General features: G+C 47.1%; 1 protein-coding gene across 2 annotated transcripts; it reads right to left on the reverse strand.

Moving 5' to 3' along the window:
• Positions 1-4,490: 4,490 nt before the first annotated feature.
• On the reverse strand, positions 4,491-10,460 carry BMP2 (bone morphogenetic protein 2). Of its 2 annotated transcripts, XM_074578499.1 has the most exons (3): positions 9,738-10,460; positions 8,512-8,870; positions 4,491-6,026 (listed from the first exon to the last, which is right to left on the reverse strand). In XM_074578499.1, exons 2-3 carry the CDS (start codon positions 8,861-8,863, stop codon positions 5,182-5,184), a joined length of 1,197 nt encoding a protein of 398 aa, XP_074434600.1. In that variant the 5' UTR covers positions 8,864-8,870; positions 9,738-10,460; the 3' UTR covers positions 4,491-5,181. The 2 variants fall into 2 exon arrangements, with proteins under 2 accessions (XP_074434600.1, XP_074434601.1); XM_074578500.1 differs by lacking the exon at positions 9,738-10,460 and having other exon boundaries at positions 8,512-9,393.
• Positions 10,461-23,029: the final 12,569 nt, after the last annotated feature.

Genomic DNA, 23,029 nt, shown 5'->3' on the forward strand with positions numbered 1-23,029 from the left:
AGTACTGGAGAGACAGGAAAGAAGTAATCTTAAAATAATTTTTTTAATTCTTTTTGTGTCCAAGCAAGGCAAATGTAGTAGAAACACACAAAACTGTTACTTTCCCACACCCCTGCAAAATCTCTTAGGAGAAATAAAGAAAAACATCGGAGTACAGCAGAGTAAGGTTATATGTGAAGGAGCTGGGATTTCCCCCTTGTACATAGTAGTCTAACAAAATAAAAGACTGCTGCTTTTATCCAACAGCCTCCTTACAGCAATAATACGTAAAATCCAAGCATCCTTTCGAACCTAGCTTCTTTTTTCTTTCCTACGTAACTAAAAACAAAGTGGTTTGTGCCTGTAACAACCATTTATAACATCTTTAAAAAACACGTTTTAAGGCCTTTGGCTTTTCATCATTATTTTGAGCAGCTTAAGTCAACTGGGAACAAGATTCGTGGTTCTCCTGTTCTTGTGTTCTAAGAACACAACAAACCAAGTTCCCTTAGCAGCAGTCTGTCCTACCAAAAGGGGTAGCCTTAATATAAAGGAGAAGAGAAACATTCCATATCCATAATTAGATAACTAATACTTCAGGCAAGATATGGCACCTTTAAAAGCGCCTTTTCAGTCTTGGATTTTTCTCTGCTTGTTACTACAGAAACCATCTAGCAACCAGAACCTAAGACAGACTCCACCCAAAACAGAGAAAAACAATATAGACAGAGCAGGCTTTTCCTCCTCTTTTCTTTTCCCCCCACTTCTTCCCCCTCCCTTTTTTTTTTTTTTTTTTTTGAAAGGGTGGGTGAGTGCTAGAGGAAAAGTATCTTACTGTGCAAAGGATAGGAGCATTTTGCATGCAGTTGAAACAGTAAAGCTCTGATTACAGATGGCAGAAATGAAAGCAGGGAATGAGTAATGAGCAATGAGAAATGCGTAATGCGGGATGAGGATATAATTTCCACACATCGGCTAAAGAAAGGTTTACACTCTTAAGCAATAAAAACAAACCATTAAGCCAGACCTGCACTGTCAGGAAGTATAAAACAGTTCTTGAAACTCTGCAGCTACTATACAAAAGCTTTTCATAAACTTTTGTTTCCTGATCTTCATAAAACATTAACATCAAGCTGCCACATGGCAATTAGCTGCCTCCTGAAATCAATAAAAAACCCCAAAAATCAACAATTTAGGAATAGCTGTACAATAAAATAGTTCAATAATTATCCTCTTCTAATAGTGTAGCAAATAGGGTCTAATATAAATGCAGTCCAGATGAGCTCCTTCTTCAAAGCTGAGAGTACAATAAATCATGTTCCTCTCCAAGCCTCGTCAGTACTGGCTGCACCAGCGAGACCTCTAACTGCCTAGGGGGCGGGGGGCGAAAGCAGGTGACAGCTTGTGGACACCCAAACCCAGTTACCATACGAGCAGGAAAGGTCTCAACGCCCGGTGCTGATGAGCCCAGGTTAGCGCAGCGGAGCAGATCCTGCTGGGTGAAAACGGCCAATGCTCTCAGGAGAGCTTACCTCAGCTGAAGATCTTCCCACGTCATTTTTACATGTTGCTGCCCACAGAAGTCCAACTGAATTTTGCGCAAAAATTATCAAGCCACTCGACAAAGCTGTTACTGAGTCTCAAAAGGACAAGGAGAGATGCTGATCACATTTGTGTTTAGAGAGATGCTTATCTGAAATGCACAAAGGGTGACATTATCTATCACAATCTCTGCCTATATAGATTATATAAGTGCCTAGAAGCAATATGTTTAGGGGAAACAGGCTATAGGGCAACAAAGGCAGTTTTGCCTTCCAGATCATCTGCTTTTTCTCCTCTTAGGAGGAAAAAAAGAGCTCATTTCTTCTTGTAGAGTACTATAACACTAACAAGTATTAAAGAACTAAAATAAGTACTGGAGTACTGTGGTAACGGCATATCTTTAGTATTCAGGATTATTTAGCAGTCATGGCCAGACTCAGACGATGTCAGAAAGCCCAAACCTTTCAGAAGGACTGTCTGATCATCAACCCTATTCAGCAGAGTTCAGGAACCCAACGGGTCTCTCGGAGACTTTTCTGCTACTCAGGTATGAAAGTTTGTTTCTTTTATGTTAAATCCTAAACAAACACTTCAGTGCAGTCTCTAGAGAGAGGTTAAGGGTTAAGGATTTAAAGATACATTACGAAACCAATTCTGCAGAAGTTTGTTGTGCTGGGCTTGACACATGCATATTTCCTCCTCAAAATCAGTATGGAACTGACGATTCTGTGACTAACGCTGAGCAGGTAGAGAAACACTTATAAGAGCGGGTCCTAATAGGTTTACAATTATACATTGGTCTCACAACGTATTTTCCTAAGGATGCAATTCTTTGTCGAGCAACAGGAGGTTTGTCTTTACAAGGAAAGCAGCATCACGCCATGAGCCAGCTAGTGCTCATGCATAGACAAGCGCCGTAGCCAATTTTTTTGAAACAAGATTAGCATCAACGTGTTCTCATGCCTTAGAAGAGAAGTAAAGCAGTCACCACTCCGTAAAAAGCCTGCCTCAATCCAGTTACACACAAAGGGCTAGGAGCTGTGAAACATAAGCCTTGCAACACTGGAGTTTAGGATCTCGTTTGAAGTGCCGTGGGGTCTTTCCTGATTTCAGCAGGTTTGGGATCATACCTTTCCTGCTCACAGAAATGGTGCAATCTTCAACTTTTCATCACTTTATATCCAGCTTTTGCAAGCTCAGGTTATAGAGTTCGCTAGCGCTGCTGTGACTTGACTAGCACAACCACGAAGCGCAATCAATCAATGAATTCTTGAAGAACCTTCACTGTGGCATCTCCTGCGACTGACAACCTTCCCAAAGCAACAGCCATGAACTCGGTCATCACCGGTAAGGCTGGCAACAAGCAAATGGCAAACAAAACTTCCGCACATATGATGCTCCCCCTTAAAAACATTAGCCAACAAAACAGCACTGGTCTTTGGAAAAAGCAAATAGCGGTTGTCCACCCTGCAAACTTGTAGGCCACTATGTAGCATCAGCATGACCAACAGCAGCAGCTACCTCTCCGAAACAAGAACCACCAAACTGTCGAGCGGATTGTTCTCTAACAGCTACAAAACATACTGCTGCTACAAAGAAATACATGTTTTCATCTCGCCACAGAAACTTACAGCTAACCTAAGATATTTTTAAGATCACAAGAGAAAAATATAAGCAGCCAAGAATAAATTAGTTTTCCTCTCCTGTGCTCTGTACCTATTGCTTTTTGTCACCGGTTAGCAGTAGAGAAGCGCTCCATAAGACAACCTGTAAGCCATCATCAAGTCAACCTTGCTGATCAGCAAATCTATTCAGTACCTTTGCTGTAACCCAGATGATCGTGGTAAAAAAGGAGGAGTTTGGGGAGGGCCATGAGAAATAAGAGGTTTCTGTTAATAAAAAGCTAGGCTAGTGGGAGGCCCAGATCGGAGATTTCCAGAGTTGATTTAGAGAGGTCTCTAATGGGACAACTGTACACACGGCTTGAGGAGGTGCTGCCTCAGTTCACCAAACCCAGAAATGGATCCACGATGGAGCACAAGGGGGTTCTGACATCTCCAGAGGTATTAGCACAGAGTCCTTCTATATCCACTAAAACCAGCGGGGAGCTCCCGAAAGAGGTGGGGACTTACCACTAGCGGTCTAACAAAATTTCATTCTCTCGCTGGCTTCAGTGCACTTTGCAGGGGATCATCAAAAAGCCAATTTAAGCAGCTTTCCCGCTCAACTATTTCGGCACAACTTTCACGCCACAAGCAGCCCAGCCTCTGCACGCTTGCCCCAGGTTCTACAGGTAGTAACCTGGCTGCCATACCCATCTTTTAACGCACAACAGGCACAGTAAGTATTAGCTTGAAAGTTGCATTTGCCAACTGCAAATCATGCTTTTACCCCTTACATGAAGGATTTAGAAAGCAAGAAGACGTAAGCCCCGGTTATCCTTGTGATGACTGCACAAGTGAACCAGTTTTCTCACAGACTGGACTTTTCAGAAAGAAAGATCGGAGTTCTATAATTTATTATCTGAAATAGATTTAAACATTTGCTGGGGGGGGAAGCTTTCAAACGCAAAACCCTGGAAAGGAAGACAAGCTAATCTGCAAAACAGCAAAACCACCAGCTGAGGGTAGGTAGGAGGCTGCATACGACAACAGCTCGCTGTATGTAGGGCAAAAATTGAAGATTAATTTCACTACAACACTCCACAGAAGTGAGCTCTCATGTGAGGTGAGGAAGTATGCAAAGCTTTTCCCACTGGTAAAGACAAGGGCTGGTACAAATAAGATAAATATTCTTCTTTAGCATACATAATCACATAAAAAAAAAAGAATGACTTCTTAGTTTTTATTATTTTATATTTGGCCAGGACTTTTAAAGGAAGGACTTTTAAAGGAAACATCAAACATTCACTTTTCTGTAGGTCTAGAAAGGATTCAGCCTTCCCCCACCCCCGCCTCCCGTAGGATTTCTATTGGCCCTTCTTATATTCGCGCTGCAAATTAGTTGGGAATAGCAGTATTTATACTAGATCAGCAACGTCTGGTTCTTATCCAAATGTTCCACCTAAAGAGGATGCCAGTTCTCATGGATTGGACAGCCCACCCTGCAGCATTCCTGAGAATTGTACAATATAATAATCTTGAAAGTCAGCAGAGTGGATTATCCACTTTTTTCTGGACTTGAACTTGTGACCTTAACAGTAGCACAGCAGAAAGCAAATGTGCTATGCACTTTGCCATAGTAACCTTCCATGTATTCTTCTCAACTTAAATACACACAATTGAAACAGCTACAATTTTGGAAAATTATGTACAAACCCTATATTTTTTTCTTTTTGATTACATATAAATACAAATTAGCTATTCTTCTAAAAAGTGGTTATAATAGTAAATAAATACAAAATAAGAATCTGACCATTATACTTCATGTGCTGGGGTTAAACCCATATAAAATGTACAACTAAAATACATTTAAAATCTTTAAAGGAATATTTCTCTGATTAAAATATTTGTTTTCCCAACTTTTTCGTAGACATAAATATATTTTCAAAATAGTTGTGTTTTTTTTTCTTTCCATTTCATTACATAAATAAAGTCTTCATTGGGAAATATTAAAGTGTCAGCTTTTTTTTTTTTGTATTTGTCTAATATATTTGCTGTGTTAGCGGCACCCACAACCCTCCACAACCATATCTTGATAGTTCTTTAATACAACTTTTTCATTCTCATCAAGGTAGAGCATGGAAATAGCACTCAGTTCTGTCGGCACACAGCAAGCCTTGGGGATTTTGGAATTCACTGAATTGACCAAAGTCTGAACAATGGCATGGTTTGTTGAGTTTAGATGATCTGCCAGTGGAAAAGGACATTCCCCGTGGCAGTAAAAGGCACTATACCCCGGTGGGGCAACAATCCAGTCATTCCACCCCACATCATTGAAGTCCACATATAACGGATGCCTTTTGCAACTGTATTTGTGGCGTTTACGCTGTTTGTGTTTCGCTTGACGCTTTTCTCTTTTATGAAGCGGGTGTCCCTTGCCATCATGCCCAAACGTTACTAATAATGGCCTGAGCTGAGACCAGCTATCTTCATCCTGATGTAAAGACCTGCTAATCCTAACGTGCCTCTTGGAGGCACTGTTCTCTTTGTCCAAGTGAACCACCTCTACCACAAACCCATGATTAGGTTGTCCATGTGCAATCCACCTCAAAACAGCTGGCGTTACATCAAAACTTTCCCATTTACTTGCATTATGATGCACCAACCTGGTGTCCAAAAGTCTTGTGACAGGGTCCTTAGAGGTGGCTGTGGCTGGCTTTATAATTTCATAAATATTAATACGGTGATGGTAGCTGCTGTTGTTCTCAAAGGCTCCGTGCACCTGTTTCCGAAAAATCTGGAGTTCAGCTGAGGTGATAGACTCCTCATTAGGGATGGAAGTTAAATTAAAGAAGAAACGCCGTGCTGTTTTCCCACTTGTTTCTGGCAGTTCTTCCAAAACTTCTAATTTGATTAAACAGGGAAAATAAAAAATAAAAAAGAAAAGAAAGAAAAAAAATCAGGAACCGAGACAAGCAACCAAACCCCCGAGATAGTCCACTGTTGGCAACTTTCAAGTGACAGCTAACACATGTGACAGCTAACACATGTGACATGCAAGATCTGGAAGACTTTCCGGCAGAAAATACCGTCTCCCTTGTCTTTCTGTTTATTTATGCAAGCATGTATAGTATGAAGTTAAGAAGGCTTCATTCATTGTTATGCATTTTGCGTGAACACTGGTGTCCTTTGCATTCCAGGTGGTTATAATAAGTGGCAAGAAACACGCAGCATTACTTTGGAATTCAAGGACATTAGTGAGAAAACTCAAGCACTATAGTTGGGGGGTGTGTGCGTGTGTGTGTCTGATGAGCGTCATTAAAACTGATTGAGGACTTAGAGTAACTATTGCATTTCTGCTTTTTTCAAGAACAGGGCTCTAATGTCAATCTCTTAAACACCATCCTAAAAAATATTACTCCGCAATTTAGCTGACATACAAGTCTTAACGTATGGATTTTTGTATCTTAGAGATGTTGAACTCAACATCTGTAACGGCACTTTACAAAGCACACCCCAGTATTTACCCAAAAGGGCCATAAAGAACAGTAGGAAGGTTCAACTGCTAAAAAGGGGTGGATGGTAAAGGGATAATGAAACAAAGTCACTTCTGAACAACAGATTTCCAAAACCACAAAAAAAAAATAATTTAAAAAGTCACTAAACCCCAGGCCATTCTCACCTTTGAGTCAACAAATTACTGAATGGAGCTTCAGAGGGAGTAAAATATACCTAGGGTTGCTAAGAAGTTACGTTGTTGCTACAGACATTGAAGAAATTAAGAGTATTTGCCAAAACAAATCTCTCTCAAATCATGGTTTTTAAACTGGGCACTAAGCATCCTGGCGAAACATTCACTTTCCAAGGGGAAGCCGTAACTGCTGCTAGCAGTTCTTAGTCATGTAACCATTCCCCGTTGGATCCAGGGTGACTTTTGCATAAGGTAAAGCTCAGCTTTACATTATTTCAGGACCAGACCGATATTTGTAAATCTGCAGGTGTTTTGAGCGGTCACAAGACAAACTTCTGCTTTCAAGAAGCCACTAATACAGAGGGAGAACTCGGTGAAAAAAAAAAAAATGGACTCACATTGATTTTCTTCTAAATTGTGGGAAAATTGTAGAATAGCTTTTATGCCAAAAACAGTATTTGCTGTAACAGCAGGACTACTTCAAACTGCAGATTTTTACATTTGCCTAAAAATGATAAATTTTGCCCTTTGGGCTCCTCTCTTGTTCAGCCCCTTGCCTACCACACTCAGGTTTAATGTGAATGACCCGTGCACCGGCTTTTCCCCGTTCACTGCTAGGTGTTTACTTTCCACGTGGGGAAACACAGATGATGAGAGGCTACATTTCATCATCGATCTCCTTTCTCACGATAAGGCTTTCCACTAAACAGCACATCCACTTCTGTGAGGCCACCTCCTTTATCCACCAGAAACATTAACTACTAATGAATTTCTTTTCTCAACACAGTTTCATGTTAAAAGCATGGGAAAACTGCATTTTCATTACTTTTACAGCGGGGCCACTGCATGCCAGCACCGGAAACTAGCAGCCAGGAATGATTACAACCTGGGGAAATGTTTCCCAAAGAGCACGCGAGCGACACGTGCCCCACCAGCTCCGCAGGCCTACCCATGCCACGGCTAATGCCGCGGACACTATGTTGGCTACAGAAAGCCGGGAAACGCACCCGGTCGCTCAGCGAGGGCCTGTCCCAGAGGGTCCACCGCCTCAGTGGGCTGCGGGCGAGGAGGGCTGGAGGTGCTGCTGGACGCCTCGCTCTGCATTTGACCAGGTTACCTGCAGGTGAGAGGCGAAACCTGGCCACGGGGCTTTTACCAGCCCGGGCGCTGGTGGCTGGCGAGGCACGGCACGGGTCCCGGCTAAATCGCTCCTCGACGGCGGGGCGAGGGAGCGCTTGAGGAGAGGCCACCACTGATCGTTTCATCGATCTCTCACGGGGATTAGATACGGATTAGAAACCTCCGCAGCGGCCCCCGCCCAGCCGCGCATTAGGGAGACTTTCCTGCTCTTTAGCCTCGCAAAAGAAAAGCTATCTGCGGGAGCGCTTCACGCCGAGCCGCTCTGTTTTAGCGGAGGAGGTAAATAAAACGGGAGCCGCCCGTCGGACGGAGAGGGGAGGAGGAGAAGAGAAGCTGGCAGAGCAAGCGCCCCACAGCCGAAAGCCCGGAGCCGGGGCGCTGGAAGCACACCCGGCTGCAAGCAGACACCCGCCGCACCGAAGGAGCCCCGCGCTACCGGCGGCCGGGGAGGAATCCGCCCCGACGCTCCTCCTCCGGCCCTCCCCTTTCCCCTCCGCTCCCTCAGCCCCGTCCCGCGGCCGCGGGCGGCCCCCCACCCCCGGTCCCCTACGCCCCTACCTTCGTGGTGGAAGCTGCGGACGGTGTTGGCGCGGCTGGCGGCCCTCTCCAGCGGGTAGCCCAGGGCCGGCGGCTGCCCCAGCTGCTGGCCCGCGTGCAGGCGGTAGAGGTCCAGCATGTAGGGGGGGATGACGACGTCCTTGCCGGGGCTGGGCCGCCGCTTCAGCCCGAACATGTGGAGCAGGCGCAGCTCGAACTCGCTGAGGAGGTCCTCGGGGCGCTGCGCGGCCGAGGCGGCGCGGCCCGCCTCGCTGAAGCGCCGCCGGCCCACCTCCGGCATGAGGCCGGCCGCGCCGCCCAGCAGCACCTGGCAGAGCAGCAGCGCCAGGAGGGAGCGGGTGGCGGCGACCATGATCAACCTGCGCGGAGGAGGAGGAGGAGGCGATGGGAGCCAGTCAGCGCGGACACCGCGCCGGGGGAGCGCGCCGCGGGGGGAAGGGGAGGAGGGGGGGGGCGGGCGGGGACGGCCCGCAGGTGGGTCCCACCCCGGCGCCCGGCCTGGCCCCCGCGGCGGGGCGAGGCGCGGACCATGGCGAGCGGCCCGGCCGGGCGGAGGAGCCCCCCGTCGGGCCGCTTCAGGTGCCGGGCGGCTGCGGCGGAGCGAGGCACGATAAAAAAAAAAAAATAAAAATTCCCCGTGGCAGGAGATCAAAGGGAGGGGACGGGACGGGGCGGGGGAGCGGAGCGGGGCGATCCGCAACAAAGGAGCGCGGAGGTGAAGGGGAGGAGGGGGCGGCCGGGGGGCACCGCCGGGGCCGGGCCGCAGGTGTGCGGCCGGGGCCCCCCGGGAGCGCTCCGGCAGCGGGAGAGGGAAGGGGCGGCTGCCCGGCCGACGCGCGAAGCGACCTCCCGTCCCCACCCCCGCGCGTCCCTGTCCACCCCCCAAACACCCCGCCGAGCCGCTCCGCGGCGGCCCGGGACCGGCACCGCTTCCCCCGCGGCGGGGCAGCGGCTTTCCCCCAACGGAGGGCTGCTCTCCCCTCGGCGGAGTGGAAGAAGGGGAAAGGAGGAAAAAAACATACAAATCGTGCTACGTCCTTAGCCAAACCCACAGGATATTCTTCTCCCCCGTGAAACTCCGCGTTGGATTATTATTATTATAATAATTGTTATGATTAGCGTCCCGTCCCCCCTCTCTCTTCCAGAGCGCTAGCACCTCCGCCGTGGCCCACGGAGTCATCCTGCGGAGAAGGCTCTCAGCGGATCTGCGACCGCCGGGGTTGTACCTGTGTGCAGCGGCGGGGGTTGTGTCTGCAGGAGGGTGTTCTGCTCTCGGGGTGTTTTTCCCGCATCACTTGGTGTTACTCCAAACTTCGCTGCTGCTCCTCTACAGCTGCCGAGCAGAAAATAGAAGTTCCCCGAAGTACAGTCCGCCTCAGAAACATACTTTTAGCAGCTGGTTGAGGAGGCTCTTAGAAGGCAAGTCCCGGCCGGGGAAGAGCTTCTCCCTTTTCAAAAATGTCCTTTGCATCACCCGCATCAGACAGACGGACATTTACCGAGACTCCCGCAGCGACATGAAGACGAAGCTTGACTTTTCTCCGCTCCCTTAAAAAAAAAAAAAAAAAAAAAAAAAAAAAAAAAAAAGAGGAGGGAGGAGAAAAATAAAAAGGAAGGGGAAAAAAAAAATAATAAAAAAAATGGGTGGGGAGTAGGCTGCTCAAGTCCCGCGTGGAGCTAAAGGACAGCACCGGCTGTCCCTCCCGCACCGCGCCGTGGCCGGGGGTGACCGGACCGGTGGCCGGTGGTACCGCCGCCGCCGGGGCTTTTTGTCGCCGGGCGATGTCACGACCCCGGAGGCTCGCTGGCCCTCGCCAATCACAGCCGCCCTGTGGGAGCGGGTTGCGGCCCCGCACGGCTTTTAAAGGAGACGCCGCCTCCCTCCCTCCGTTCCTTCCCTCCCTCCTCCCTCGCCCGCCCCGGGACGAGGGATGGGGCCGGCGGCCCGGCCCCGCCGTCCCGCTCCGGGCGGCCGTGCCCCGCCGCCGTACGTCGTACGGCGGCGGGGCACGGCCGCCCGGAGCGGGACGGCGGGGCCGGAGCGAACAATGACCCCGTTGTCCGGTCCCCCGAGCTCTCTACCACCACAAATCGCATTAAACGCCGTGCCCCGGGCCGCTGAGGTGTGAAGGTCACGTAAGGTATCGGGAGAATCCCGGTGCTTTCGAAGCAGTTTAAAAATATACATATATATATATATTTATGTCGCTACCGGCCCAAACCCCGGTTTTTTTTCCTCCTTTTCCTCGCCGAAAGACGAGCGCTGAGGCTCGGGGGGGAGTCTCCCCCCGGAGGGGGCATCCCGCTTGCGGGCTCAGTCCGGCGGAGGGTTCGCCGCGTTGTTTTGCGGGTTTTTTTTTTTTCAGGGGTTTTGTTGTGCCTTTTTTTTTTTTTTTTTTTTTTTTTTTTTTTTTTTTAAGATGTGGCTGCCCTCCAGTGGTGGAAATGCGGCGGATCTCCGGCAAACCCCATGGCTAAACCGCCCGGCACCTGCCCCGGCTGCCCCCGCCGCCGCTCCCCCCGGGGGGCTGCATCCACAGCTCCCCCCCGCCTACGGGCAGGGAGGGGGACAGGGGTAAAGAACACAAGGCCTGTTCTCAGCGGGACCGGGCTCCCAACCCGAGCTACGTCCCTTTGCTCTTAATCTCTTAATCCCGATAGGATTTAGTAACCCGTGGGTAGGGGCGCATCCTTCGCCCCGTCTCGTTTGCCTGCTCGGGCTCTGCGGCAGGGCCTGGCCTTTCTTGCAGAGGTACGCGATACCCAGCAATTTAGGGTCCTCATCAAAGCCGAAGCCATCGGCACGCCGTCATTAGCCGGGGTCCCGGTGTTAGTCCAGGCTCCCTCCTGGCAAGGCGAGCGTTCTGTGCTGCACCTCCTCTTCCCAGTACCTCTCAGGGGCTTCATTTGCAAAAGACACAGACAGCCTTTGACACCTTGAATTACTGCGGAGGAGGATTTAAAGCAATAACAACTGAGACAGCTCCATTACCAGCTCCTCCTTTGGGAGCGGCCTTTTCCCTCCATTTTACAACTTTTCGGCATCGGAAAACTGCCGATTTGAGGTAGGAATTCGGCACATTTGGGCTGGAATAATTCCTCCCATGGACCCTCATCTCTTGACTTTCCTGTCACATTAGAGTGACTTCAGCTATACCCGTGAAACGTGGCTGCAGGAGTGAGGTGCTCACACGGGGAGTTACCTACCAGCCTAACAAACCACCTTCGAACGACACCAGCGTAATTAAAGAGCTGGTAAAGCTCCTTCATACCAACAGCTCCCAACACTTGTTAACCTGATTTTCGCTCGCTGCTGCACGTATGGCCACAGGCGGGAGAGGTGACATGGAACGAGGTGAAATCCTTCAAAAGTTTAGTTACTTTTCCGTTGCATTCCAGCGCAGATAATGTTTAATTTTATGACTTCCTGCAAGTCTTTAGCATGAACTGAAAAGTGTGTGCAGTGTGACTTCAGGGTATGCCAATTATGTAAATCAGCACTAAAATAACAATGGCAACGTAGTTTACACATCACTGACATTAAATGAGCACTTCAACTTCTAATTGCCATTCCAGTTCAATCTGTAGTGGGTCATGCCAGGAAAAAGTCATTTCTTGCCTCAACACTTACTCCCTGTGCCTGGAGCATAGGCTGTACTGTATGCCCAGCTTCGCGTTATCTCCAGGAGCTTTCTATATTAGGATGATGAGCCTTGTGAGGCAGAAACGTGTTTGTGGTTGTTCTGAAGGTTTGCATACGCTCTGATCTGATATCAAGGGGGTCTTGTAGCTTTGTCCCTCTCTGATTTTAAGTACAAATAGGCTCCCAGAGTCTTCTGTTCTCTTGCCCATAAAAGACAACATTTCCCCTTCTGGTTTGTCATCTCTCAGTCTATTTAGATCAGGAGCTGCTGGGGCAGTGACTGCCTTCCCATCTGTTTCCATGAGGTCCCAAAGGATAACACCGAAGCACTTCTAACATGTTCCCCAACTGCACCAGCACCTGCACCAGAACCTCAGCCGTGCCCCAGCACCTTCCCCACGCCGCCTGTCCCACGTGGAGATTTCTCACCAGGGGGATCCGGCTTCCTTTCAGCCAGTGCCCTGGGGAATATGGGGAATAAGGCCCTCAAAGTGTCGTCCGTGAAGGTCCAGTTATGGTTCATGCCTCATCAGCACGACAACCAAGTACCACTGCAGAGCCCACTGCCTTTGAATACTGCACTCAGGGCAGCTCCCGCTGCATCTCTAGCATCCACGCACCTGACGTCAGAGCCTGCGAAGCATCTTTATCATGACAGAGAGCATCAGAGACAGACGTGTTCAAGCACAACCAATGCAACACTTGGTCTGTGGAGCGCAAACACGCCAGGACGAGCCCACCCGGACTTCCAGCTCCCCACACGAGCCTTTGCAGCAAACATAACGCCCTTGTCTCCTTCCCAGCCCTACAGCGGTGCAGCCGTGCACCTGAGATAAAGAAACCCCAGCTCAACCAGTCGCCTCTCCTGCTGCTGCAGTTCCTCACAAGCTCTGTGCCAGTGAGGAGTTGGGCGGAACATCAGCTGAAGATCCAGCCCCATCGCGGTGGGCTCCCACAATGTCATTTCATTTCACAGTTACTTTTCAGCTCAGGCTTGCTCTTCAGCTAAACTCCTGCCAGAGAGAGAAACCAGCATTTACATGAAAAGATCTGGAGGGTTTTAGGAAACCTGACCGTGCATATTTGTTAATCTCCTTTGTGAAACTTCATTTCCCTGCTCCTGAACGTTGTATAGTTGATTGGACTTATTAATTTCTTTCTTCTTTCCTGTGTGCACACACTTTTTCTTTTTTTTTGGTTTAGTGTTGTTTTGGAGAGGTGTTGAGCCAGTAAATACTCCACTAACGGCACCTGCTGCTAAGGTTTCAGATCCAGGTGTTCCTTTCCAGGACCCAAACACAGTTGATCGATCTCAACTTTAGGTATTATTGGGTTTTCTTACTAAAATGACAGAAAAGTGTCCAAATAAAGACAGGTTTTACAACACAGTGAGAGTCCTTTTTCAAGACCAGAGGGGGAAAGAAGAAAATCTTTTTCCCCCTTAGCATCTTACAAATACAACACCAAATCCCATTTATATACTGCCACTGTGTAGTGTCTTTTTTTCCAGCCTGGTTAAACTGGGACCATCATTGTTGACGGCTTCGCGCAGAAGGCTTCAACTGGAAGGCGTAGGTGAGAAATGCTCACCAGGGTCTCTGACCATAACTTGTAATCCTTAACAAAATGACCTAATTTCTGGTCTCATTAGAGACGCAGGTCTGCAGAAACACTTCCATTGCTCTATGCACGTTGACAGTCAACAGTTTTACTACTGACTGCAGCAGACCAGTTGGACCAACGCTGAGCACTTTTGAAAATTTCCAGTTTGGACTGCTGTCCTCCGGATATGATAAGTATGTGAGATGTGAAATATTAATAGTAGTGAGCTTTTTTATAAATTTTGCACTTTTTAGTGAATAAACCTCTTGATAAAAATCTGTGCTGAAGTATGAAACATATACATAGTACAGCATCAAATGCTGGAGGGGTGACTTCTAAAAATGAGTTAAGATGTGTTAGTGATGTTGAGGTTTTGGCTTCCTAATGGGTGGAGATTATCTGAAAGCTTTTCTGTTCCTGAACTGTGCTTCCTGTTGGCATCTGTGTGAATAAGATGTGTGGCCATTCTTTAAAATATTACTTCATACTGTTTTCTGAAGACATATTTGTCTTTTGGTGGTTTGTCTTCTAACATCTATCAATTGTCTCTGCTGCGCAGCCTGTCTCCTGTTCCATGAAGGATGGATTCTCACCCGAGAAGATAATTTACAAGATGGTGATTTGTTTTTGAAGAGAGGAAAGGCAGTTTATTCAGAAAAGTCTATTTCTTTCTCATTCACCTTTGCTGAAATCTGGCAGTTCTTCAAAGCTGTTGCTCTGCTTCACAGTGAGTCTCAATTTCATTCATCAAATCTCAGTTTTCCTTCCATCATAGTGGCAGGGAAATTGGAATTTACCAGGAAATACAATGCAGACCCAGTATTCTCTACATTTCCAGTATGTCTCCGTTGCTACTGAACGATAACAGTTGCTCCTAACAATGTGACATCTGCAAATATAGGCTGCAGTAATCAGTTCACATGGCTGTGTAACTTTTATCCTGTAGGACAAATTCCTAAAATTTGTAATCCAATTGCGGGGGAAAGAGGAAAAAGGGAGGTTAACTTGATAACCTTTTTTTTACTGTTTCCCTCTTGATGCTACAAACTTCCAAATTTCAAAATCCAGTATTTGACCGGTGGCTTTTATCATTGAGAGCTGAAAAAAATGCTGTACTGCTTCTGTACAGCCTGGAGAACAACAAAGCCATCACTGGACAGATTCCTCAGCACCGCCACCATTTACGTACCTTTAATTACATGCAATATGAATAGTCACAGACTGTCAGACCAGGGAGAGTCAGTAGACAGTGAACTGGCTACGATTCAGGAAACCTCATTTCTCTTCCCTGCGCTGGAAGTGTCCTTTTTCTTCCCTTTGTGCCTCAGTTTTCCCACCTTGGTTGGAAACAGGGGTGATTATGTCTGACCCCACTTCTAAGTCCCCGCAGGACCTTCACGTAAACGCGCTAAGAGTTAGGCACTGCTATTGTCGGGGGCTAAATGCTAGGTTAATGCCAACAGCAATCTTAAATATCTGGAATCCCAGGGCTCAATCTTGCCTTAAAGAGAGCGGCAGAATTCCTACGGGGTTTGGTGGTACAGGCTCACACGTTTAAGTGAGGAAGAGACAGGGATGCCGACTATTCTGGTCAGAAGATTCGGAGCAAAGAGGGATTTTTTAATTATGTAAGTCTTGTTAGTGAGACAATGAGGTGGGGGTGTTCCCCCACATAAAAGAGAAATGGCTGCGTCATAGATGGTCCACTTCAGGAGCTTACAATTTCATCACTGCAGAGATATTGACGTCAAGTAAAATGGAGGATAATATAAAGTTACGCATATTGCCTTAAGAAGTGCATATTTTAGCAGTGAAACTGGATAATGTTTTGCAATTAAAATAAAATAAAGGCAAGCGTGACGTTCTGTTTAAGCAGATTGTCTGTATGAAGGCTTTATTGTAGCTGCAGATTTAGGGCATATGAAAAGGTTTTCTGTGCTCTGTTGCAGGATGAAAAACATTGCATCATCAGGCATTCTTGTTCTCTAACACTTCTTTGCCAGTGTGCCTTTGATAATTAATGCTTGCAATTTTATTTTCTGGTGTAAAGTCATGTTTTCGCAGGTCATTATCATTCCAATTTTTAAATATCCTCTTAAAACTAGACAGAACTACGGAAAGTAATAGTAAAGCTTTGTGCCTGCTCTGTGGCATGTGCTCGGCACAAGCGATCAGCTGCTGCACCTGCTTCACACTGGGACTAAAGCTATTTGCAAGTGGCTTTCAATTACGCCCCTTGTTCCCAGCTCTGCCCACTTTCCAGAGAAGCTCTGATGGGCACGGGTCTCCACTTGGCCACCACCCAGCAACTTTTATTTGGTAGCTTGTTTGTTTGTGTGCTACAAAATGTACTGACTTGTGGGGGGATGTCTTAGGAGAACAACATCCTTTGACCATTCCCAGTCTCTTGCCTGCTCCAGTGCTCCCTCTGCGGCATTCCAGAAAGCGTGCTCTAAATTGCACAAACCAATTATTAGCGGCACACATTGAACTGCTTCATGGTACCATTTATCCCTGGAACACCTGTAGCCTCAAAGTCCTAGTACTTTTCCTGTATTCGGCCTCCTCATTCCTCTCCAAGAGGAGGAAAAGAAAGCTGTTTTTCTGAGGTACGCAGGGGCCCAAAGATCTATATAGGTCACACTGAGATTTTCAACGATGCACAATCAGGTTAGACACAGTTCTGGGGTTAAACTCCTCAAACTTCAGTGAGACATTAAGTACTTGGTTCATGTAGGCATTTTTGAAAAGCCCAATATCAAATCTATTACCCAATAGTTTTCTGACGAATTCCCTCAGTTCCTTGTCCACGGTTCTTACTGCAAGCCATAAATCCTAGCAGGGATATGTATCATCTCATTCAAGTACGGAGAAATGCTCTGATCTTGTAAGACTCTGTCTGTGCTGGAGAGAGAGGGTTTTTCACAACCTTGGTGAGGACAATAAAGACACTGGTTGGGGTATCGACATACAGATTTGTTCCGAAACCGGATCAGTCACCGTAACAGAGGTGGGTGCGCGGTGAATTCCCTCACCTGCTGTGCCACCACCTCCTCCCTTTGGCTTTTCTTCAGACCCCACTGCAAGATGGGTGTTGTACAGCCAATCTGCTTAGTACTTTGGGAAAGCCAGCGCCAACCTTTACATTCCTTAATACCTTTAACCACCTTCCCTCACCACACCTCGGCTTCCTGCGTTTTCCTGAAATTTGCAATGACCTACGTACCCTTGGTTTATGTGCTTGTAAAACTAAGCATGTCCTTCAGCCTGTTCAGGATTAGGCCGAAAAAGCAGTACTGTAAAACGTTCATGATGTGCAGCATCGTCCAGTTACTAATTCCATTATTCCCATCAATTCTGCTTTCGCTAACTGGACCTATGCAGCTTTGGTGTTGTATTACTGTAGGAGAATTGCCTTTTCTTACATTTTCTGTTTTCTATGCAGTATTCATGTGTATAGACTCAGTAAACATGCACATCCACTTAATGTGGGTATACTAAACATTGAATACATTCCTTTAGTCAGCCATGGAATAAACTCCTTTCAAATAAATCAAAATACTAAACAAACAAACAAGCTGGGGAACCATGGAATAAACTCCATTTATTTTGCACCTTTAGCCTTCTCGCTTGCTCTCTCCTCCCCTCTGCACATCCCAAGCCTCGGCATACAGCCCTGACAGCCAGTGGGTTTTGAAAAAGAAAAAGGAACTGCCCCAAAATATCTCCTGCTCCTCTTTGCTTGCCAGAAAACGCAGCCAGCATAGAATTGCTACCTCGAATAATTTTGAACAGGCTGAATGGGTTCCATAACTCCTGGTTCAGACACTCACACTGCCTAGGAAGAACCCAGAGGACCTAAAAATTAAGTTTATGAATAAATCCTTGAAGAATCAGGACCACTCTCTCCATACGAGTGGAAAACTGAAATTCCAAGTTGCGCAATCAAATGTGACATTCATTTCTGCAGCTGGTGGGAAAATAGTTTCCTTAGAAAATAAATTTAATAAAAAGTAGACTGCTTTGTATCTATTTTTTCCCTAAGCAACTTCTAAAATGTCAGACATTAATACTAAGGAACCTTGATAGACCAAAAAAATACGCCACTGTAATAGTATGTAAATATCACTTTTCCCTCCCTTCCTTCCTTCCTTCCTTCCTTCCTTCCTTCCTTCCTTCCTTCCTTCCTTCCTTCCTTCCTTCCTTCCTTCCTTCCTCCCTCCCTCCCTCCCTCCCTCCCTCCCTCCCTCCCTCCCTCCCTCCCTCCCTCCCTCCCTCCCTTAAGGCAAAGTGATTTCCCAGCTATCCTGACTGACTGCCATTTGCACCACACTGCCATGTGTGTCCAGGCAGCTGTACACATATTTTACATGCTTGCTTTCATTAGAAATAATGGATTCTAATTTCATTAGAAATACAAAATGCCTCTACACTGGATCATGACGACGGCTTCTATTTGAAATACTCCTCCTGTATTTAACAAGCCTTGTAGGTTCTCAGAATATATATATATACACACACATACATATATATATAATGTAGGTTCTCAGATCACTATATAGAAGAGCTAGGGTAGCTCCTACGCACCGTGTAAGTTAAGCCACAACATTTGGGGAAAGCAGCACTCAGGCCCTGTGCTGGTCTGCTGTTTGGGTATGGATTTCAAGGACTGCACATCTCAGCCGTTTCGCTGCAACGAGCTGTATGTCTGTCTGTGCAGACTCACTACAAGAATTGGTTGCTTTTGCTACAAGCTCCAAAGCGATAACAAAAGGCAGGAATTGAAGACTTCATTGATGGGTTTGGTCTTGCTCTTTACGGGAAGTTGTCCTGGTGCGTTAAGCTGTCTGATTTATCCATTCTGCAGGTAAATGGTGTGTACAAGCTGCCTAAGTAACTCAAACAGAGTTTTGGTATTTTGGCGTGTTGTCAGTGCCAACGCGTTGGGCATCAGCTATTGCAGCAGTTAGCTTTAGGGTCTAAAGTCCATCTCTCTGGCTTTTGATCTGCTCTGTGGCTTTCCCAAAACCCCATGTGGAAAGGAGGCTCCTGAGCTGCCACATGGCAATCATTTAAATTAAACATTTTTAAGCAGAGCAGCAGATTAACAGAAGGAATATCCCCATTGTGTTCAGAGAAGTAGTATTTTTGAATGTCCCTCAAGAGGGGTATAACTGCTCCTGGCAATCCCTGCTACTGACAAAGGGCTTTGTAATACCACTACTTTGATATAAATGATATAATAAAACCAGGAAAGGTTAAACAACCCACCCGAATGAGGAGGCTTTAGAGCTTTTCTCTTATTGTAATACCTCGCATCCTAAAAGCAGGAGAAACCTCGGCATAGGATCCCATCTTAAGCGGGAAAATGAAAGCCCAAGTTAACTGTGGGGAAGCAAATCTCCATCTCACCCTGACTAGGCCAGTGGCCTGTGGCATGGGCATTTGGAAGCTGGCACCTGCAGCTTGGAAGGTTCCAGTCACTGAGCTGGGCTTGCAAAGCCAACACAAGGCAAGGTTTTCAGGCCAGAAACTGGGGTTCAGGGGGCAGAGTGTCTCTAGTTTCTCCCCAGTTTACCAAAACGGCAACTCTTCTTTCACTTGTGTTGAAGGCACTATTTACACCCATTAGGGCATTAACTAGAGATCCAGGTCCAGCCATACCAAGGAGACCTATCACATCGCTACCTGCATGACAGCTCAAAGACATGACAAAAAAATGTGTCATATTCCTGCTTCCTTCCCTTCCAACAGCACATCACCCCGTGTTACTCCTGGGCCCACTGCATTTCCAGAGAAGCAAAATCCTCTCGTTCCAAAGCCCAGGGCAAAATTCCATGGGAGCAAGCTAGACCCACAGCCCTGTTCGTAGCTCTTCCTCTAAGGCTACGTCTCTACTAGTAAATTAAGTGCGCCTGGGAACATTCCTGGGCACGGAGGCCAGCTGGCATGGAAAAGCCTGCTTCACTGCTCGCTTCCGCACCGGGGTGGCTGCATGCGAACTGCTGCTTGGGGATGGTCCCAGGAATGTTAGAACAAACCACGTCTAGAAACAATTTGGGAGAGAGCTTCTTGGCCTGGCCCAAAAGCATAACCCAGGCGTCCTGACAGTACAACCAGTCACCGGCTTTTGGCTGGGCCCAAAAGCGTTCCCAGGCCCTGCTTTATTTACCTTCGCAGGTGTAGCCCAAGGCCATGCCTACCTCTGCCTGCCCAGGTACCGCGGGGAGGACGCAGGACCCAGGTTAACACTGTCATCACTTCAGTCAGCTGATTGTGATTTCATGCACCCGTTGAACGCACCTTTTATCTACACAGAAGTTGTTGATAAGAGAGCATTTAAAGCAGCCTAGAGGGGAAACCACTTGAAAGCAGAGTTGCAGTGAACCCAAGAGCAGCTCTGGGGCAGGCCCGGACCGAAACGGGGTGGGAACCTGGGGTGCTGCTGAGCTGTGGTGAGGCGGGAGGACTCCCGCGGGGCCGTGGCCCGTGCTCAGCCGTTCCCTGAAGGGTATTTGCCGCAAATTGTGCACAGGCTTGCCAAGATCTATGGAGCAATGCGTTGGCACACTAACGGCATGTACCACAATGTAGTTTCGCATTGCGTTTGGTCCACAAGCTGGTCCAAACTGGCACCCAACTTCTGACTGGCATCCTCTTTATCAGGGTGCCACGCCACGGCCATAAACCCTGTTCTGGTTGCAGGGAGCAGGGAAAAAACATTGCCTTTTCCTCCCAAATCCTTGCTGAGGGTTAGCATCTCCTCCACTTCACATGCACAGACATTCCCTAACTCAGGTGTCCCCATATGCTCCAAGTTAGGATAAAACTTCTCCACACACTTAAGCTAACTCCAACTGTTTTCTCCGGACCAGGTTGGGGAGCAATTGTACGTGCTGTTGCGCTGGCAGCGAGAGGGGGAAAGGCAGCTCCGGGCAGTGGGAGAGGAGCAGGGAGGAGCAGCCGGCTTGGATGGAGGATGTATGACCACCACCTCTTTGGGCAGGTTTTTATCTCAGTTTTTTAAAAAACCGGCTCAGTGATGGGAGTGAATATGTTTTCACGCAGTTCACCAGACAAACATGTGGTCCCAAACCCCTCCCCAAAAGCAATCTGTCCACTAGAGACAATTGTTCACTCAAACCTCATTTAAGATTTATTCCTTCGCTATCAAGCCATAAACTGGGCAGAATATATCAGTGATCTCCACTTAAGCACTACCTGTGCCCAGGGCTTCCACACAACCAAGGCGAAGCCACTTCTCCCATACACGCTGCAGCTCGATAACACCTTGTTTGGGTTCAAGGCTTGCATTTCCAGGGGCCAGCCCATCCCAGAGGCGAAGGACCCTTCCCTCCTCTCTCCATCTGCCCTCTATTCAGCACAGGAACTTTCTGAAGCGAGCCCGGCTGCTAGGAAGACAGTCCCAAACAGCTCAGCTGATCAAAGCGCAGGCTGGCACTGTCCCTGCCTTCGGATACCTCCTTCCCAGCCCCAGCCACCCCAGCCCTGCTCCATCTCTTCTGCCAAAGCCCGTGCTCCTGCAGTCAACAGGTTCAAAGAGCTGGTTTGTCTGAGAAGTAATCCCTTCTTTGAGCGGGTGCACAGCACTTCGCTTCGTGGGGTCCTGATTTCGGTTGGAACTTCTACATTACAAATACATTCTTTCCCTTTATATTTAAATTAAATGTAAATTCATTTAATAATGAAAGCTCAGTTAAAATCTTTAACTTGTAAACCAGGATTTAAAATATCTGTAGCAGCCACATTCCATTCCCTGCCACAGCTGAAGGTACAGTAGCTAACTTTTCAGCTAACATTGTTTTGTTCAAAATCAAATGAGGTTCATATTAGCCCTACAAAAGGAAATCATGATTGATGATCTGGCCTGCTCAACTACAATTCCTTTAGTAACAAAAATATTTTGTAAGTTCATTTATTATTGAGATCAAGCCATGAGTCTGGAGCTACATAAAATGGTTCCAATTAGATTCAAGTAATTGCCATTTTGAGTGAACATAAGCTTTGCTGGATAAAAAAAAAAAAAAAAAAAGCAATAAAAGCTCAAGTAAGCTCACATCTGAGATTTAAGCCTTTAAAGCCTTTTTTGCCTCTTTTTTCGCCCTCTTTTTTCTATTTTTTTTTAGTGCGTGAGACACACACACGGGAGGACAGCGGGGGTGTGGGGAGGAACAAGGATGTCTGAAAAAAGAGGAGTGATTTTCCCAAGCTGATTTCTCTTCCTGGGTGACCCAGTCTCCCTGGGAATGCTGCCCAGGTGACCTGCACCAACTGGATCAGCAACAGCGGGAGAACGAGGAGCTTCCACAACACCATTAAAATAAGTGGCAAAGGGGGGGCAAAGCCAGCAAAGCACAAGTTTAATAATCTCACTGAAACCCTCCTGCAGGCGAAGGAAAAGTGTCTTCTCCTGCAGCAGCAGCTTTCAGAGCAAACGTTGGAGCACGTAGTAAATGGAAACGATTTCAGTGCAGTGCCAGCTGGATCTGCTGAATTAGTCGACCAGAGAGAAAACTGTTCTGTATGCTGATGAAGGCAATTCGTCAGAGCCAGAGACCCGCTCCAGAGCAGAAAGCACTCAGGTGCCCCTTAATACTGAGATTTAGGATCCCAATTCAGAGTTAAATCCCAGGCTTCTCTGCACCTTTCATACTGTGCTGTGTGCTGATGCGTAGCTTGAAACAATTTTCTAACCACTGACGGGGCTGGGGCTGAAGCCACTGCCAGCTTCCATGCTGTGAGCAACATCTTCCATCCATGGATGTACGGATGCAAAAATAAAAGGATGGGATAAGATAGTATTTCCACACTCCATGAGCATCAGCCACACGCACATACCTCATACAGGCGTTTCATAGAGCACAGTGTCATCACCCACTATATTACCTGTCTCTCACTACAAATGTTTACCTTCAGCAAGGTATTTCCCAGGAAGACCATGAGTGATCAAGGAGTGATTAGTGAGGGAAAGAAGATGGATTGTTTCTGGTTTTAATACGTTTGTTTCTTCTTTTTATTGCCCAGATGTCATCATTAGATACTCAATTTCCTGTGCCCACCCAAAGGTCTACGAAAGTTCTCTACTGCCTCTACAAACAGTTTAGTCTCCAGCGTGCAATTTGCTAATAATTACAATCAGATCATAAATACAGATTCACATTTTTATATAGCTTCATATAGCCACTTTCGGGTCTGAATATGAACCGCTATAACACAGGACACTTTTTGCTTTAGCTCAGCTTTGGTTTGCAA

This window comes from Larus michahellis, chromosome 3 (genome assembly GCF_964199755.1).
Source record: "Larus michahellis chromosome 3, bLarMic1.1, whole genome shotgun sequence".
Lineage (NCBI taxonomy): Eukaryota > Metazoa > Chordata > Aves > Charadriiformes > Laridae > Larus > Larus michahellis.

Bases quoted from the DNA above. Each gene is read 5' to 3' on its own strand.
- BMP2 (XM_074578499.1), bottom strand. From the start codon at position 8,863: ATGGTCGCCGCCACCCGCTCCCTCCTGGCGCTGCTGCTCTGCCAGGTG. The intron at 6,027-8,511 runs GTAGGGGCGTAG...TAATCAAATTAG, and splicing joins CCGCAGCTTCCACCACGAAG to AAGTTTTGGAAGAACTGCCA.